Below are 18,198 nucleotides of genomic sequence, written 5' to 3'. Positions count from 1 at the left end.
CATGTTAAAATTAGTATGTTAACAGTTTTCAGTGTTTTAATTTTCTCTCTTGGAATTTCTTATAACATATGTTGTTAAGTTATCATGGCCTTAAAATATCTACAAGCATTCCTTTAAAAATAATTTCAAATAAAGCTTTGAATTCATTTGAGTATTTTGGGAACATGAAGCAACATTCATGCTGCAATCCTATACACACATACCTGAGAGTAAGGTCCATTGAACTCAACAGTTCTTACTTCTGAGTAGACATGTCTAGGATTGTGCCATAAGTGCAGTTTATTTGAGCAGGGAGCAAAATCAGAATTTCAGTTCAAATACTTGCAGCTACTTGGGAAAAAATAGAAATTATAAGACATATAAAACTGACATAGTGTATATTTTTAATTTTATAAAAAATAGTCAAACATGCTAATTTAGAGCCAAATCTATTTAGGGCATTGCAAACTTTTCACATTAAAAGTTTTCCAGAAAATCCACATCACTTCCCCATTCAAAGGTGGTTTCAAGTATCTGGTTAACATGCCCCTTGACATTTAATCTCTCATGTCTTCAGCATTTTGAGTAAAGAAACTCAAAAACTCCCTGTTTAGAGACATGACAACACCACCACCTTTCTAACCGTACAGCAAATTCAGCTTATTTAAATGCAACTTTGCAGAAGTTACTTTTTACAATTTACACCTTCCCTCCCCAAATTCTAAGTGTAGGAAGGGGTAGAAATTAAATTCCCCACCCCACTTAAATGTCCAAACAAACCTGCACAGGGTTTATAGTACAGTAGTTGCTTCTTGCATATACACCTTATCATGAACACAAACCCGAGACAGAAAGTCAGGCACAGGCTTTACATACATTCAGCTCTGGTGCAAAATTCAATCTAACAGCTATACTGTGTTACATGGCACCTTGTCCAACTGCCCTCAGTGCTGCTATGTGACGCTTAGACTACACATGACAACTCCGTTACTACTCAGATACAGAAACTGTTGCCAGGCTATTGTGTTTCTTCTCCACCCACTGGAGAAGCAGAATAAACAAAGCGAGGAGAATGCAGGGTTGGGTCTAAACACTGACACAGATTCGGAAGAAAAACTAACAGCATTATCAAGTACTGTACTCATATGCACTAAGAACCACATTTAATCTGCACACAACCAACCCACAGGAAGCCTAATGGTACTATAAAGCTACAATGCATTTTCTAAACATAAATTCCTATTTGGACAGATCTGAAGTGATATGCCTCCCCACAAAGATTTCAGAATGCCAAAGGCTCTGTCTGCCTTTGCAAAAACAAGCGAAACTCCGAGCTTACGTTTTTGGCCTTCTTCCTTTACAGCCAGCCTCAGCTGTGACTGATGTCACTGGAATACCAGTATGTGAAAGTATTATGGGAATTGTAGTTTTCAGACTATTGTGAAATAGCTATAAAGTACAAGGCTCTATTACTGCAGTAACTCCCCAGAAACCTGAAAGAGCTATTGTACATACAGAATGAACTTGGAAGGGACATAAATTAACTATTCTGTTCTCTATGTCTGGTTAGAATGTAGTTTCTATGTGAAAAGAGCTCTTTTCTGTTTTCAATCCTTTTAACATTCATAAGAAACAATACAGTACAGCACAGTACTGAGCTAGTACCTAGATGAACCAATGGTATGATGGTGTATGGCAGTTTCCTACATTCCTAGGAATCCGAAAGACTTCAAAGTGACTTGTGGTAGCTGGCACAAAAGTCAAAATTACTTTGGAACTGAAGTACCATGTCTGTCCTATAAGAAGTAGACTTAAATTGCTGTAGCCATGCTAGTCCCATAAAAAAAAAAAACAAAATCAAAAGTAACAGTTGTATAATACCTTTATTTAGATAATAAAACAAGCAGGTTTTTAAATTTCTCTATAGCCCACAGGTCCCATGTAATGCAGAGGTCAAAGTGAACAAAAAATGTGGTTGCTGATACACTGTATTAGGAGATTAATTTTAGGTGGTAGAATTAGATATAAAACCAACAGAAGCTGAATTTGGGTAGTGTCATCTAGTGGCTAGAGGGTACTAAACCAGTTCTTTATTTCACTTTGTGTTTTCTGCCTCATGTGTTAAATGTGTGTCCCAGCTAGAACTAGAGACCCAATCCAATTAACTGTTGACTGTCACATTTTCAAAGGGAGAGCAGCTATGCTTCTGTCCTATAACCTTATACAACAAGCATTCTCCAGCCCAGCTAAATCTGCACTAACATTTCCCTCATTCCATCTTATTATTAAACTACATTCTCCGATTTTTTCCCCCATCTAGCAGACAACAGCTTTTATTCCTTTTTAACGTCTCATTCATAACCCAAATGAAGTTTTAACGAACCCAAAGCTCGCTTACTTTTGCTTTCTTCATACAGCCCCAATGAAGGCACTCCCCTACTTTTCCTTTCTTTTCTTGGAGGAGAGAAGGCAGTAATACAAAGCCACCCTTTGGAATGACAGGTGCGCCATGTGAGAGGTTAGCAATTCACAAGTCAAGAAGGACACTGAGAAACTGGAACGTGTCCAGAGGAGGGCAACCAAAATGGTCAAAGGCCTGGAAACGATGCCTTATGAGGAACGGCTAAGGGAGCTGGGCATGTTTAGCCTGGAGAAGAGGAGGTTAAGGGGTGATATGATAGCCATGTTCAAATATATAAAAGGATGTCACATAGAGGAGGGAGAAGGTTGTTTTCTGCTGCTCCAGAGAAGTAGACACGGAGCAATGGATCCAAACTACAAGAAAGAAGATTCCACCTAAACATTAAGAAGACCTTCCTGACAGTAAGAGCTGTTTGACAGTGGAATTTGCTGCCAAGGAGTGTGGTGGAGTCTCCTTCTTTGGAGGTCTTTAAGCAGAGGCTTGACAACCATATGTCAGGAGTGCTCTGATGGTGTTTCCTGCTTGGCAGGGGGTTGGACTCGATGGCCCTTGTGGTCTCTTCCAACTCTATATTCTATGATTCTAAGTCACTGGAAGGCCGTGGCTGATTTAAATGCAAATCCACCTGCTCAAGGACTGCAGTTTTAAAGACAGGCCAATTTATTCACTGTGCCAGATTTAGATTTTTATCAGCCTGGCGGCAAGATGCTTTGCTGTGCATTGCTAGTAAAGTAAAGGTAAAGGGACCCCTGACCATTGGGTCCAGTCGCGGACGACTCTGGGGTTGTGGCGCTCATCTCGCTTAATTGGCTGAGGGAGCCAGTGTACAGCTTCCAGGTCATGTGGCCAGCATGACTAAGCCGCTTCTGGCGAACCAGAGCAGCGCGCGGAAACGCCGTTTACCTTCCCGCCAGAGCAGTACCTATTTATCTACTTGCACTTTGAGGTGCTTTCGAACTGCTAGGTTGGCAGGAGCTGAGACCGAGCAACGGGAGCTCACCCCGTAGTGGGGATTCGAACCACAAACCTTCTGATCAGCAAGTCCTAGGCTCTGTGGTTTAACCCACAGCGCCACCCACGTCCTGTGCATTGCTAGTAGACAACGTTAAATGATATTGGGGGTGGGCCATGTACTGTACACCACCCTGGAGCTCCTTTGAGAGGTGGTATAAAAATGTAAGAAGCAAATGAATCAATGAATGAATAAAGAGATATATGAGGGGAGTAGCAAAGGATATGTGATTATCAGGGCTGGCCCAAGACATTCTGGCCCCTGAGTTGAACCACCAAAACAGGAATAGGCAACCTTCGGCCCTCCAGATGTTTTGGACTACAATTCCCATCATCCCTGACCACTGGTCCTGTTAGCTAGGGATCATGTGAGCTGTAGGCCAAAACATCTGGAGGCCGCAGTTCTCAAGCTGTGGGTCCCCAGATGTTGTTGGACTACAACTCCCATCATGCCTGACCACGGGTCATGCTGGCTAGGAATGATGGGAGTTGTAGTCCAACAACATGAGCCAACAGTGTGACGCGGCAGCTAAAAAAGCCAATGCAATTCTGGGCTGCATCAATAGGAGTATAGCATCTAGATCAAGGGAAGTAATAGTGCCACTGTATTCTGCTCTGGTCAGACCTCACCTGGAGTACTGTGTCCAGTTCTGGGCACCACAGTTCAAGAAGGACACTGACAAACTGGAACGGGTCCAGAGGAGGGCAACCAAAATGGTCAAAGGCCTGGAAACGATGCCTTACGAGGAACGGCTAAGGGAGCTGGGCATGTTTAGCCTGGAGAAGAGGAGGTTAAGGGGTGATATGATAGCCATGTTCAAATATATAAAAGGATGTCACATAGAGGAGGGAGAAAGGTTGTTTTCTGCTGCTCCAGAGAAGTAGACACGGAGCAATGGATCCAAACTACAAGAAAGAAGATTCCACCTAAACATTAGGAAGAACTTCCTGACAGTAAGAGCTGTTGGACAGTGGAATTTGCTGCCAAGGAGTGTGGTGGAGTCTCCTTCTTTGGAGGTCTTTAAGCAGAGGCTTGACAACCATATGTCAGGAGTGCTCTGATGGTGTTTCCTGCTTGGCAGGGGGTTGGACTCGATGGCCCTTGTGGTCTCTTCCAACTCTAGGATTCTATGTGGAATTGATGAATCAAGAAATAGAATGGAAAATTAAACATCTGGGGACCCACAGGTTGAGAAACACTGTCTGGAGGGCCCAAGGTTGCCTATGCCCGCACCAAAAGGACACCCCCCTCCACCCGCCAGGGAAGGAGGAGGAGGGGGTCGAGAGCGACACCAGGACCCGCTGCCCCTCTGGATTCTGCCGCCTGAGGCGCTCGCCTCACGGGTGGGCCGGCCCTGACTTCCACGCCCCACGTCCCCCCCCCGACCCTGTCACGGGGCGCAAGTAGGGTCGCCCCTCTTCCCTTCCCCGCCGCGCCTCCCGCAGGGCCTCACCTCTGGCCGCCGGGTCCCTCCTGAGAGGGGAACAGCCAGAGCACGGGCGCCGTCCGCCACCATCTCCTCCTCCTCCTCCTCCTCCTCCTTTTCCTTCCCGCCTCAGCAACAGGGGCGGGCGCGGATTGGTTGGACGGGGGGGAAGGGGGCGGGGCCTGCCGCCAAATTCTTCTCTGCCGCCGCCGCCGCCGGCTCCTGCCAATAGATGGATGGCGAGGGGGCGGGGCCGCGTGCGTGCGTGCGTCTCTAGCAAACTCCGCCCACTTTGACACCCCTTTCAGGAACAGGCCGGGCGGCTGCGGGGTTTGTGCGTGTGCGCGCGCGCGCGCGCTCCGCCCCGCCAAATGCGAACGTTCGAAGCGCCTTTTTCGAACGGCGCGCGCGCGCCGCTGCCCGCCCCCCCCCCCCGCCCGCGGCACGCGATTGAAAAGTCGTTAACGGCCGTTAGGCTAAAGCGGATAGGGTTGGGAGAAACCATTTTGGTCGCGGGGGAGGAGGAGAAGGGAAAACGGGAATGTAGAGGGGGAAGAGAGATCATTTTATAAGTTTATACGCATTAATAACAGTCCTTCCTTTCCGTTTTTTTCGTTCCCACAAGCTTTTTGGGAACTGCTTTTAATGAGGGGGCTGGTGCCCTACTGTCTTTTTATTGTAGCTTTTCAAATGGTTTTAATAGATTTTATATATTTATATAGTCTTATTTCTATCAATGTTCAGTTGTTTTGAATGATGGGTTTTTTAATTTAAAAAGAAAAAGTTTTAGCGGTTCTTATTTTTATATGTATGCCCTCTTGAGTCCTGTCCGGGGAGGAGGGAGCAAAGTATAAATAAATAATAATAATAATAATTCTCTTATCTTATTCCACCTGCCCTTTCTATTTCAAATTGAAACCAAATCAAAATGTGAAATATACTCAGAGTCCAGAGTGGATTTCATGCTCTTTATTCATCTCATAGTAGTGAGGAAGGAAAGTTCCCCCAGGATGTCTGCTTTATATACATTATTTACACAATGGGCCCCACGTGATTGGCTAATTCCGGGATTCACCTGTAGGCCAATCAGGTTGCGGATTCACTTCCACCTGGAGCTGGATTGGGTGGCTCCTGGATCCTATTGTTCTAGGATCAATCAGACTGCTGCATTCTGGATCCTATTGTTCTAGGGCCAATCAGACTGCTGCATTCTGGATCCTATTGTTCTAGGGCCAGTCAGACTGCTGCATTCTGGATCCTATTGTTCTAGGGCCAATCAGACTGCTGCATTCTGGATCCTATTTTTCTAGGGCCAATCAGACTGCTGCATTCTGAATCCTATTCTAGGGCCAATCAGACTGCTGCATTCTGGATCCTATTGTTCTAGGGCCAATCAGACTGCTGCATTCTGGATCCTATTCAACTCAGTACATAACAAAATGAAAAACAAATAAATAGAAGAAATAGAGAAACAACCAGGGTTGTTGTTATTTTGTGGAATGTTAAGATGGAGAAAGGGATGGTGAGGAAGGAAACTTCCAAAAGTAGCAACTGGGAGGAAACTGAAGTATCACAAGGCTTGTTTGCATGTGATACTTTTAAGTCAAAACACTCATTGAAGTTTTTTTGAGGGGGAGTGCAGAGCAGAGATATTAATGAAAAATTAAAGAATTTAACTTGTAAGACATTTGTACACCTATAAATATAGCAATTATATAATCATTGGTGTTCACAGAGCTTGCAGACTCCCTCATGAACCATAATCCCCAGATTCCTTTTCTTTTTTTAAAAAAAAGTTAAACTTTCTAGCATTTGTAATAACTCAAGTTGTTTAGTGTGGCAGCGCCTAAACTTCAGAACTCCCTGCCTATTGAGATCAAGCAGGTTGCCTTCACTGTGCTTTTTTCAGCACCTGCTAAAAACATTCTTGTCTATAGAGGAGGCCCACTGACAAATCGCAGCACCGGGTGGAAAGACCGGGCAAAGTTGCTGTGGTGTGCACAGCTGTAATCTTCCTCCAAAAAAAGGAGGCAGGGTGGCCAAAAGCAGGAGAAGGAAGAGTAACTGAAGAGGGAACGTCATTCGCAGTACACAGGGCAGGAAGCCACAGGTCTTGGGAGCAGCTGGGCTGGCACTACCCCTGACTTGCCCTCTAATATCAATGCCCCTCTGTCTCCAAGGTGTTCCTTCCACCAGCCTTGTTTTTATATGTGCGAGGTTTCTCCGGTTGCTGAGGACAGCCTCCCGAGTCCGGTTTGTTCACATCCTGCAGAAATGCACTTGTGTCTGGCTTTCCAGACACTGAGGTCCAGCGCCGAGGGCCTTCTGGCGGTTCCCTTGTTGCGAGAAGTGAGGTTACAGGGAACCAGAGGGCCTTCTCGGTAGTGGCGCCCGCCCTGTGGAACGCCCTCCCATCAGATGGGAAGGAAATAAGCAGCTATCCTATCTTTAAAAGACATCTGAAGGCAGCCCTGTTTAGGGAAGTTTTTAATATTTAATGCTGTATTGTTTTTAACTCTCGATTGGGAGCCACCCAGAGTGGCTGGGGAAACTCAGCCAGATGGGTGGGGTATAAATAAATAAATAAATAAATAAATCACTTGAGACTCTTTCCAGAAGCTGCTTCAGTTTCTTCCCAATAACGTGGACCTTCTCGTGAGCTTCAACATAATCTCCTCCGCCTGATTTGACCAGCGAGTGAGTGGAAAACTCCTGCAGAGTGTTGACTTGTGGCTGCAGTTCCAGAAGCTCTTTCCCCAGTTGCATTAATTCTCTTCGGCCAAGGTGGAGAGGACCATTTGTCATTCTGCTCTCCACCCCAGTCAAATAGAAAGGCTTGCTCCATGGACCCACCACACGTGTGTCAGGTTGCAGGGGAGTCTGTAACCTGAAGTGTCTGTAACCCCAGGAGTTTGTAACCTGGGGTACCACTTTACAGCTAATATGTGAATCACAAAGATGCAGCTCAAAGCAGGAACATAAATTGCTACATGGTGCAAATGGCTACACGTAACACAGCTTCCCAACATGCGTACTAACACAATGTAACAGATCACGGTGAGAAGCCACACCAAATCAGCAAAATTGCCAGTGCTTATTGCGCATGTGTAGTAAACTTAAAATGAGGTAATGATGTACATGATTGGTGAAAATTGGAATCCTTTGTTTGAAACTTTATAAAAACCATTGCCTGAACCATTGGGCGTGGTTGCAGTTCTGCAGAATGATTCGACTGTAACCTATTGCTTTGCAATAAGCGTTGGACTCAACTCCTCAAGCTTCTGGGTTGGCATAAACTCAGGAAATAAGTCATTTTTGGCTTGCAACAGTGGCACAAACTTTCATGGCCTCTTGCTCACAAAAAGCTCATACCACAATAAACATGTTTCTTAAAGGTGCAAGAATATTTTTTTGCTACACCATTGGAGCTGCCCTTATAGTTTTCCTGAGAGGGCAGATTTTCTGACTTCCGGGACTGTTGGAAGTGAAGCAAACTGCCGCTTCTACACCTACTATTTGATGAAACTGTTTCAAGTAAAATATGGATCGAGTGCTGTTATTTTAACTGCTCTGAGTAGACTGGCAGAGATACAGTAAATAAACACAAAGCTGGCAGTGTAGTGATTGAAAGCCACCGGTCTATATAGCTGAAGTGCAGGCTAAACATAAAAGCTGAATTACAAAAGACCAGACAGCATTACTTGACATGTAGAGCATTTAATCAAAGAATTGTAAAGTTGGAAATAATATCTAGTATGACCCCCTACTACAGGAATTTTGGGACTCTTGACAGTCAAGTATATGACTCACCTATTTTCACTGCCATTTACATTTTATAGCAATAGTTCACAGCAGAATGGAAGTGCTTTCTGCACAGGTGTTTCTGTCAATTTGTTAAGACTGGGCCCTTTTAAAGAGCAACTTTATTCCTACATATATTGCATAATTCTGCTTAAAACCCCGAGTCGTATTTCCAAAAGTGCTGGCTTAGATGCACGCTCCTTGAACAGTGTAACCCAGTTCCCATGCTCTGATCGGCTTGTGGCGAAGGGGAAATTCTATGTCAGCAATGCTCCAATTCAAGCTGCCATTATTTTCTCAGGTTAAGAAATATGATAGCATCATGTGGATTGAACATGCAATGACCATTGTTAAGATGCCATACTGAAAGGAGACAGGATGGCTAAATAGTCACAGATGTAACTAAGAAGGGTTCATTGGTAGAGACCAAGGCAGGGGCTTGGCAGGCAAGTCGCACCAGCCCTATCTATTGCAGAACAAGCACCATCTATTGAATGAGAATTATGAACAGATTCCTTTAAAAAGTGACCTACAACTTGTAGGCCAGCCTGAGGCTTAAAATTAGAATCTAGGTATTTGGGTATTTGTGCCATATTGAACCCATCTACTCACATACCATCATGCTTGTTTTAAGCAGGAGCCAAAAGCTACCAGATAAGTGTGGGCGAGGGCAAGGGTTTTTAGGTAGCTGCAGCAACTATCAAATGCTAGCTGCTACAGTCACCTGGAGGCTTCTTGGCACTTGACATCACATTCATTGGCTCCTGTGATAACTGGTGAACACACTCCCAGCGCCCTATAAGTTTCCATGGTGGCATGCACCTCTCTGGAACAACACACCACCACCTAACTTGTGCATGAAGGGTATTGCACTAGCATTAAAAGTTGTGGAAGTGTCTCTATGCGATTTTATATCTTAAATTGATTTTTTTTCTAAAGTGGTTTAAATCCTTTCCCCCTCCTAACTAACCACAAAGGCAAATTATGCAATAGGACTCTGATTCAACATCTTTGAACTTCTTATTTTGAAAAGCAAATCCACAATTTTGGTAGGGTTTTATGAGCTGCAACTAGAGTTCTGGAAATTTAAACCTCAAGCAACATTTGTTTCCTCTGATTAACAGCAGCAACGGGCTGCGGAGAATAAACCAGCAGTCAATAAATTCTAATTTAAAAGTATTTGTAACCCTAGTGATAAACAGAAACATGTTTGTAGAAGAAAATTACACAGCGCTTCACTGTTGGGATTTTCACGGTGGCAACAGTTATTCTCTTTACTATTATTCCGTATGTCATAGATTAATATAATTCCTTATGTCGTAGATTGTTACATTTTTTATATTGATAAATTATAATAAATACTTTCATCACACTCCGAAAGCTGCTGTGCAGCTCTGTAAAAACACTGGGTTGTATCCAACATTAGTTATGCTTATAGCATACCCACTGAGATTAATGGACCCAAGTGAATCATGTCCATTCACTTCAATAGGTCTACTCCAAGTTTGATGATTGGAAACAATCCAGTGTTGCCCAAAGTAGTAATGGCACCATTCAGAAATCTCTCTGTAGCTACAACACACTTCTCATCACTCTAATTAAATAATAAATCACTATTAAACATACTGCACACATGTTTTTTTCTCCATCAGCAACTTCCCCATCTCAGACCTCTTCCAACTGCAGCAAGAGCAGCTGCTGCAAGAGAGAAAGCCAAAGAGCTGTTCAATCATTTCTTTTTCTTTTGACTAGGAAGTTGTGACTGTTCTGAGGGTGAATCACCACCAAGGGCAGGGATTCTCAGCTTGCTTGGAGCTGGAGCAAGGCACAGCTTTGAAATACACTCTCCACATGCAAATCTGTACTCTGGCTGTTGCAACGGGAAGCCAGTACAAGTAGACAGAAGCTTCCGTAAATGTGGTACTACTTTAGGAGGCTGACATGTGAATCGAGGTTTTAGCAACGTTCCCCGTTTATCCGTTTGCTTTGTAACATGAAAAACCTTAATATAAACTTTTTTCTTTTTGGTAAAAGTGGCCTGGGGTTTTAAGAACTCAGTTCCACTTTCACGTGTTGTACTGAACCTTTCTGGAAGGAAGGCATGGATAAAAGTGAAGATTGTTTGGCTAATTTAGAAAAAATATATATAGTCCTAAGGAGAAACCTAATAGAGCCAATGCAAACATACTTTAGTCTTCCCTGCTGACCAATGTAAAAAATGAGTGCAACTGGCCAGGAACTCCTCCTCGACAAGCCACACTGAAATGAATTATGTTGTGTAAGATGAATTGATCCATCGTGAAAAGGAACACCGTAATTCTGGATGAACTGTAAGTAAGCTCTTTGGGGATCTTCAAGACACAAAGCAGAGAATCCTCTACTTATTGGCAGGCTTGGGCCACCATTCTGGGATGGAGGCAGTGACTCTCACGTGCAAATCTCCTGATATTTTTAGATGCAGCGGTTCGTTTATGTTAGCCAACCGCAGTAATGCCATTCCAAGTTCATCTACTCCGGCACGGTACTTTCCAGCCGACTTCCCTGATTCCAATACAATTTCAGTTCCTTCAGGGATGCTCTCGGAAGACATGGGAGTTGAAAGCTGTATAGGCAAGAGGCGTTTACGGATGACGCCCATATGATGGGTCCTAGCTGTTAACTCCTGGCCGATATAACAGCCTTTGGTAAAACTGATGCCATTCATGTAAGCCAAGTTGGATTCCAAAGGGAGGGCTATTCCAGAAGGGAGGTCTTTAATTCCTTCTGGGACACCTGGAAAAGGGAGAAAATGAAGAGGTAAGTGTTGAACAACACTCATACCTTGAGTAGGAGTTTGACTGGCACTTGGTGCTGCTACTGGTGAGTAGCTAAGTGGCTTATGGGGTAAAACATTATGATCCAATTCCTAAAGATGGTAAGTCAGTGGGAACAGCACCTGCACTGATTCTCAACTGGTTCTACACACAACAGATTTATAACAATGCACTGGCAGAATCCGAGACCAGGGAGAAGAGTTGGTGGAAGAAGATTGGAAGAAATTTAAAGACTACTTATATAAATACTGCAAAATTAATAAATGTTAGAATGATGTTGGAATGAAGTTTAAGTGGTTTTTAGCAGCAATGTTGTAAAGGAATATGTAAAAATGGATTGTTATTAGGTGAGAATGTAAAGTTATAATACATCAAGGTAAAAGATTAAGATAAAAATAAGGAGGGAAAGGATTTGCTGAGTTAACTAACTGAATTGGAATACAAAAAAGGGAGGTGTGAGGAAGTCAGAGAAATAAGCAAATGAAAAACAAGACATGAAAAGATTGATTTGTTTTCTACTTTGTATTTTTTCTTTTTTCTTTGTTTCTTATTTTGTAACCTTTTTGAAAATTTTTGAAACTTTAATAAATATTTTTTTAAAAAAACCAAAGAAAAAAAAACAGATTTATAACAATGCTTGTCCTTAGGTTACTATCACTTTCTCTGCCAGTCACTGTACGTATGATCCTATTGTGGGCTGGATACTATTTACCAGTGAGTACTGAAGGGCAGTATTTTCAATTACAACCTGTTGTTATCTCTTGATGGCCCATCTGCTTTGAGTGCTTCAGCCTTCCCAAATGTGGAATGTTTATTGGAAGCTTGTAAAGTAGAAGATCAGCAACTTAGGGAAGACTGGGACAGGAAATTAGAATGAACTACACAATAGAGAAAACGAATACAGGTCTTTATTAAAAGAAGAACATATACCTTCCCAACTTCAGAACTGCTTGTTCATGAGAATGTTACTGAACTCCCTTCAGGCCTTTCCAACAATTTCTCTGTTTGCCAGAAAAGCAGATCTTTTCTGGCACATAGAATCATAGAGCTGGAAGGGACTCAAAAGGGTCCTCTAGTGTCTAGTCCAGGCATCCCCAAACTCGGCCCTCCAGATGTTTTGGGACTACAACTCCCATCATCCCTAGCTAACAGGACCAGTGGTCAGGGATGATGGGAACTGTAGTCCCAAAACATCTGGAGGGCAGAGTTTGGGGGTACCTGCTCTAGTCCAACCCCCTGCAATGCAGGAATCTCAGCTAAAGCATCCATGGCTTCACTGAACGTGGTCCTCCTTCATGGCAAAGATACTTCTATTCTGTGTGAACCAGTACTGAGGGACACCACACCCTCCAGAATAACAGCTGAAGAAATAGCTAAATTGTCTTTTGTTCACATTTATGCCGCGATAGTGATTATTTCCAAAATAATGTGTTTATTTGGAAAGTACCTGCTGTCATGAATGAAGCTGTGTTTCCTTTGAATCCAGAGACTCACAATTCTTTTTTAAAGTTATGTTTTGGAGAACTGGCGATTATAGAAATTGTGCACAAATACCAGCAGATCACCACCAAGGAGGTTCACACAATTTACATTAAATTCTATATGGGCCAGGGTAAGAACAAATCGGATCCAAATTTAGCAAGCTGTCACCACTACCCCACACTCAAGCATCAGTCTCAATGTCAGCTTAATTGTTTACAAACATTCCATTCACAAGGTGGATGGCTGATAAATGTCACTTTAAATAATGTTCAGGAAAGTTCAGTCCTTAGGTTTTGTTTCATCCTATAGGCATGTTGCCATTCCCACCAACAAACTATTTTTACAACTTAGTGGGGGAAAACCACAGCCCGGTGGTCATATTATGTTGCAATTTATAAAACAAAACTTAAAATCAGATTTGGTATGGTTCTCTCTATGCCCATTACAGGGTTGGCAATGTGGAGAAAGCCTTTCATAATATATATCAGCCTTCCCCAACATGGTGCCCTCCTAATGTTTTCGACTACAGCTCCCATCATGTAACTTATTGTTTGTAGGTTGCTTTGAGATTCACTTGAATGGGAAGTGGCATCAGTATCTGAACTGATGTTTTGAAGGTGTTATTATTGCTTTATTATATGCTTGCTGCCCTTGGACTCCTTCAGGAGAAGGGGCAAGATATAAACTTAATGAATACAATAATAAATACCATAATCATTCAATTGATGCGCTAAGTGTTAATTCCGCAAATGTTCATGTGTTTAGTTACCATTGTGCAATGCCTACATAAAGCCAAACTTCTGCTTCCAGAACAGCTGTTCAAAGATGGGGGCAGTTTTACCTTGTTTATACCTGTACCTATGATAATCCTTAACGTTCCCAATCTGGCATCCGGGAACAACCTCCAGTGGTTCTGTGCCTTTGCTGGTTATCAGCCTCCAACCCATAACACTGACTCTGGGGTCAGGTGTTGCAACCACTGCTTTGCTGGCACACTGTTGGAGTTTACAGGCCCCCTCCTGAGACAATTCCTTTGGAATGACAGCCCACAAGGAGAGGTCAAGGCAAGGGGTGATGTTTACTTTCCTCCGGATTTTATACAGTTTCAAATGCTTTTGAAGGGACTCCAAGACGCCGGCATCACACTCCAACAGGATGTGAGGCTCTTCTTGCTGGCTTTCGTGAATTCTGAAAAAGAGCCAAGATCAGGAGAAAACTAGAGTCGTTAACAGGAAGCCTTGATCCCAGTTCTCTCCCTTTCCTTTGCTGCAAAGAACCTCAAACTTTATAAAGCTCTTCTTCCTTATATTGTGCCAGGTTGTTTCCGGTGGCAGAAAACAAAGCAAATTAAGGCTGCACCTATAGATGCTTGCTAAGTACCTCTGAGTAAATACGGGTGGAATTCACCAACCCGGATGGTTTTAAAAGAAGATTAGACAAACTCATGGAGGAGAGAGCTCTTAATAGCTACTAGCCATGATGGCTATTGCTCTGCCTGGAGGCAGAAATGTTTCCGAATACCAGTTGCTGGAAACTATGGGAAAAGAGACTACTCTTGTGTTCATATTCTGTTCCCTGGTTTCCTACAGGAATCTGATTGGCCACTGTGAGAACCGCATGCTGGACTAGATGGGCCAGTGCCCTGATCCAGGAGGCTGTCTGTAGACTTTCGCTGTCCCACGCTGCATACCTTACGCAGCCCTGCGTTTAGAGGGAGGCCAACATAAGCTAGAGACAGTTGGAGAACAGCCTTTACCAAAGGTGTCATGGGCTTTGAAGACACTCAAACTCAGGACGCAAGGGAGAAAGGTGCTAAGAGGGAGGCACGCTTGGCAAATCCACACCGTGATCAACTCCCGCCTGGAAACCAATGTCCCCACTGTGGAAGGATGTGTGGATCCAGAATTGGCCTCCACAGTCACTTACGGACTCCATTGTTAAAACCGTGTTTATGGGAGACAATCTTATTCGGCTATGAGTGATTGCCAAACAAGAAGCATTCATCAGCCTTTCCAATAACTGTTCCTGACTAAAAAATGACAAATATCTGCACTGCTGAAGGCATTTTTTTCATGCTGCATAAAATAATACTATACCGTTGTTGCTATTTTATGCATCTTTTTTAAATACAGTGGTGCCCTGCAAGACGAATGCCTCGCAAGACGAAAAACCCGCTAGACGAAAGGGTTTTCCGTTTTTCGAGGCGCTTTGCAAGACGAATTTCCCTATGGGCTTGCTTCGCAAGACGAAAACGTCTTGCGAGTCTTTTCGCTTCCCCCCCTTTTTCTAAGCCACTAAACCGCTAATAGCCGCTTAGCCGCTAAGCGCCGCTAATAGCGCTAATCCGCTAATAGGGGTGCTTCGCAAGACAAAAAAACTGCAAGATGAAGAGACTCGCGGAACAAATTATTTTTGTCTTGCGAGGCACCACTGTATACTGGAAACCGAACCTGTGATTTTCGGATTAAGGGCCGTATATAAATTTATAACTATTATAATAAAAAAAATAAAAATTTAAAACAACAACACTAATTTTTATAATAATTAAAATAAAAATATACAGCAGCAATTATTATGCCCCTGAGGGACTAGAAAACCGCGTCCCCTACTTTGCATTCACTCATGCACCCAGGCAGCTGCAAAGCAGGGAACGCGTCGGCTGACCTGTACAGGATGACGTCATAGAGGCACCTCCCCTGGACGTTGAGGGCATGCGCGTAGATGGCGCGAGGCGCGTCCGCAGCCCCGCCCTCCGCCGCCGCCAAACGCGTCACGTCATTGGTCAGCAAGCCCTGGAGGAAGGTCACCGCCTCCGGGCCTTGGAAACGGAGCAGGGCGCGGCTCAGCGGAAAGCAGCCGGCGGTCGCTTCCTCGCCTCGTCCGCCGCTCAGCCTCCTTCCTTCGCCGCCGAAGCGCAGCCTGCGAGGGAGGCCCCTCCGCAGCGCTGCGCACGCCCTCACCAGCATGGCGGCCTGAGGAAAAGTGCCGAGGGTAGAGGCGCCGGCCTCCCTACCGCCATATTGTGTGTGGCGGAGAGTTTGAGGGCGGGAAGCGAGGCCGAGTGCGCAGGCGCACAGGCCTCCTTTGCTGCCTTGGGCGCACCCTCCTGGCCGTTCCTTGTTACTGCAGCGTGGAGCGTAGCACCGAGAGGGGGCGGGGCTGTCGCTTCAAACCCCTTCTCCCATTGGCCCAGGCGCTTCTGCTGCTGCGGCTGATACATTGTGGTGCACGTGCTCCATTTGTAGGCAAACTAGAGCCCCGGGGGTCAGATCCGGCCCAATCGCCTTCTAAATCTGGCCCGCGGACGTTGCGGGAATCAGCATGTTTTTATATGAGTGGAATGTGCCCTTTTCTTTGAAATGCACCTCTGGGTTATTTGTGGGGCCTGCCTGGTGTTTTTACATGAGTAGAATGTGCCCTTTTATTTAAAATGCATCTCTGGGTTATTTGTGGGGCATAGGAATTGGTTCATATTTTTCCCCAAAATATATTCCAGCCCCCCACAAGGTCTGAGGGACAGTGGACTGAAAAAGTTTGCTGACCCCTGTCCTAAGGTCTCTCTGCAGCTCCAAGGAAGCAAACCTTCCCCGCTGAGTGAGATGGCGTTACTCCCAAGTAAGCATGCATAGGACTGCAAGTGGATTGGACACAACCATTTGGGGAACGTTTCCCTGTACCTGTATGCTGACAGATTCAGTGCACTGATTCCACACCCTGTTCAATCTGCTGGTCTGTCTCCACAGGGAATCAATGAAGCACTGTACTCAGACACATTATTCTCTATTCCTACAGTGATAGGTCCAAATTACACAGCATACAGTGGTACCTCAGGTTAAGTACTTACCGGTAATTCGTTCCAGAGGCCCGTACTTAACCTGAAACTGTTCTTAACCTGATGCACCATTTTAGCTAACGGGGCCTCCTGCTGCTGCTGTGCCACCGGAGCCTGATTTCTGTTCTTATCCTGAAGCAAAGTTCTTAACCTGAAGCACTATTTCTGGGTTAGCGGGGTCTGTAACCTGAAGCGTATGTAACCCGAGGTACCACTGTATTGATATCTGAGTAATTATTACTTGGACAGTCCTACTGAAAGCTGCCCTGAGCCATGCTTGATTCTCTTATAATATGCTTCCTAAGTTTAATTATTTCAGAAGATTTGTTTATTGTTGCTTGGATAATGTGCAGCGTACAAGTATCTAGCGTGCAGTATGAAATCTCTGGCATAGAAACTGGTTGCCCTGAGTTTTCCTCTTCTTGCCATCATGGGCTTTGAAGACACTCAAACTCAGGACGCAAGGGAGAACCGTGCTAAGAGGAAGGCACGCTTGGCAAATCCACACCGTGACCATCTCCTGCCCGGGAACCAATGTCCCTACTGTGGAAGGATGTGTGGATCCAGAGTTCGCCTCCACAGTCACTTATGGACTCATTGTTAAAACCGTGTTTATGGAAGACAATCATACTTGGCTACGAGTGATCGCCAAAGAAGAAGAAGATGTCTTGCATTTTCTTTTTAGATTGCTAGCCTTCATATAGGGACTGTCTTGTTTTGACTGTATTTAAGTTACTCGGGCAGCCTTTTTGGCTGAAGACCAGGGTACAAATGCTCCATTGAGGCCCTAAGCCTCCGTGTGTGTGTGTGTGTGTACGTAAATGTGCATGGGGGGTGATGCAAAACTGGGTCTTTGACTCGGATTAAATAAAGCCTAATTTCATCAGCATTGATTGGCAGCAGCTCCTCTGTGTGTCAGGCAGGCGGCATTCCCAGCTGTACATGCCATGGATTGAACCTGGAACCTTCTGCATGCCAAGCAGTTGTTCCACACCCAGATTTGAGCAGTTTCATCAACATCCCAGCATGTTCCAGATTTATTCCGGACCACTTCGAACATAGGTAACTGTCTTATGCAGAGCCAGACTACTGCTCCATCTAGTTCATTGTTTACAGGCTGGATGGCAGTGGCTCTCCAGGATTCCAGACAAGGGGACATTCCCAGCCCTTACCTGGAGATACTGGGATTTGAACCTGGGACATTATACATCCAAATCAGATGCTCTGCCCCTGAGCCACAACCCTTCCCTTCTTCCCCCTCTGTAGGAGGAAAGAGCTTGGATTTTGGATTCTTCCAGGGACCAGATGGCTGCCATTCATAGCCTCTTAGCCTAACCTACCTCACAAGGTTGTTGTTAGGATGAAATGGGGAGGATGAGAACCATGCACACCAGGGCTTGAGCTCATTAGAAGAAAAACGTGGCATATTTG

The 18,198-nt window shown here is 44.5% G+C and overlaps 2 protein-coding genes and 1 pseudogene across 4 annotated transcripts in view; 1 reads left to right on the top strand and 2 right to left on the bottom strand.

The window, feature by feature from the left end:
* Window positions 1-4,974, bottom strand: part of LOC309325893 (meiosis-specific coiled-coil domain-containing protein MEIOC-like) — a 33,042-nt gene extending 28,068 nt beyond the window's left edge. Inside the window, 1 exon segment of the mRNA XM_081834235.1 lies at window positions 4,867-4,974. Coding sequence (XP_081690361.1) covers window positions 4,867-4,929 — 63 coding nt within the window. The 5' untranslated portion in view covers window positions 4,930-4,974.
* LOC309325987 (7-alpha-hydroxycholest-4-en-3-one 12-alpha-hydroxylase pseudogene) overlaps window positions 1-18,198 on the top strand; it is a 354,547-nt pseudogene that overhangs the window by 322,069 nt on the left and 14,280 nt on the right. The window lies entirely within an intron of this gene.
* IBA57 (iron-sulfur cluster assembly factor IBA57) lies at window positions 8,537-16,046 on the bottom strand. The gene is made up of 3 exons (XM_081834574.1): window positions 15,600-16,046; window positions 13,777-14,123; window positions 8,537-11,412 (listed from the first exon to the last, which is right to left on the bottom strand). The coding sequence occupies exons 1-3, from the start codon at window positions 15,899-15,901 to the stop codon at window positions 11,018-11,020; spliced, it is 1,044 nt and encodes a 347-aa protein (XP_081690700.1). The 5' UTR covers window positions 15,902-16,046; the 3' UTR covers window positions 8,537-11,017.

This window comes from Podarcis erhardii (genome assembly GCF_964252035.2).
Source record: "Podarcis erhardii genome assembly, chromosome: 12".
Lineage (NCBI taxonomy): Eukaryota > Metazoa > Chordata > Lepidosauria > Squamata > Lacertidae > Podarcis > Podarcis erhardii.
The sequence above is the reverse complement of the archived record's forward strand: the minus strand, read 5'-3'. Positions and strand labels throughout refer to the sequence as shown.

Coding starts and splice junctions, on each gene's coding strand:
- IBA57 (XM_081834574.1), bottom strand. CDS start 15,901: ATGCTGGTGAGGGCGTGCGCAGCGCTGCGGAGGGGCCTCCCTCGCAGG. Junction 14,124..15,599: donor TATGACGTCATCCTGTACAG/GTCAGCCGACGC, acceptor GCTCTTTTTCAG/AATTCACGAAAGCCAGCAAG. Junction 11,413..13,776: donor TAGGTACAGGTATAAACAAG/GTAAAACTGCCC, acceptor TCCCTTTTCCAG/GTGTCCCAGAAGGAATTAAA.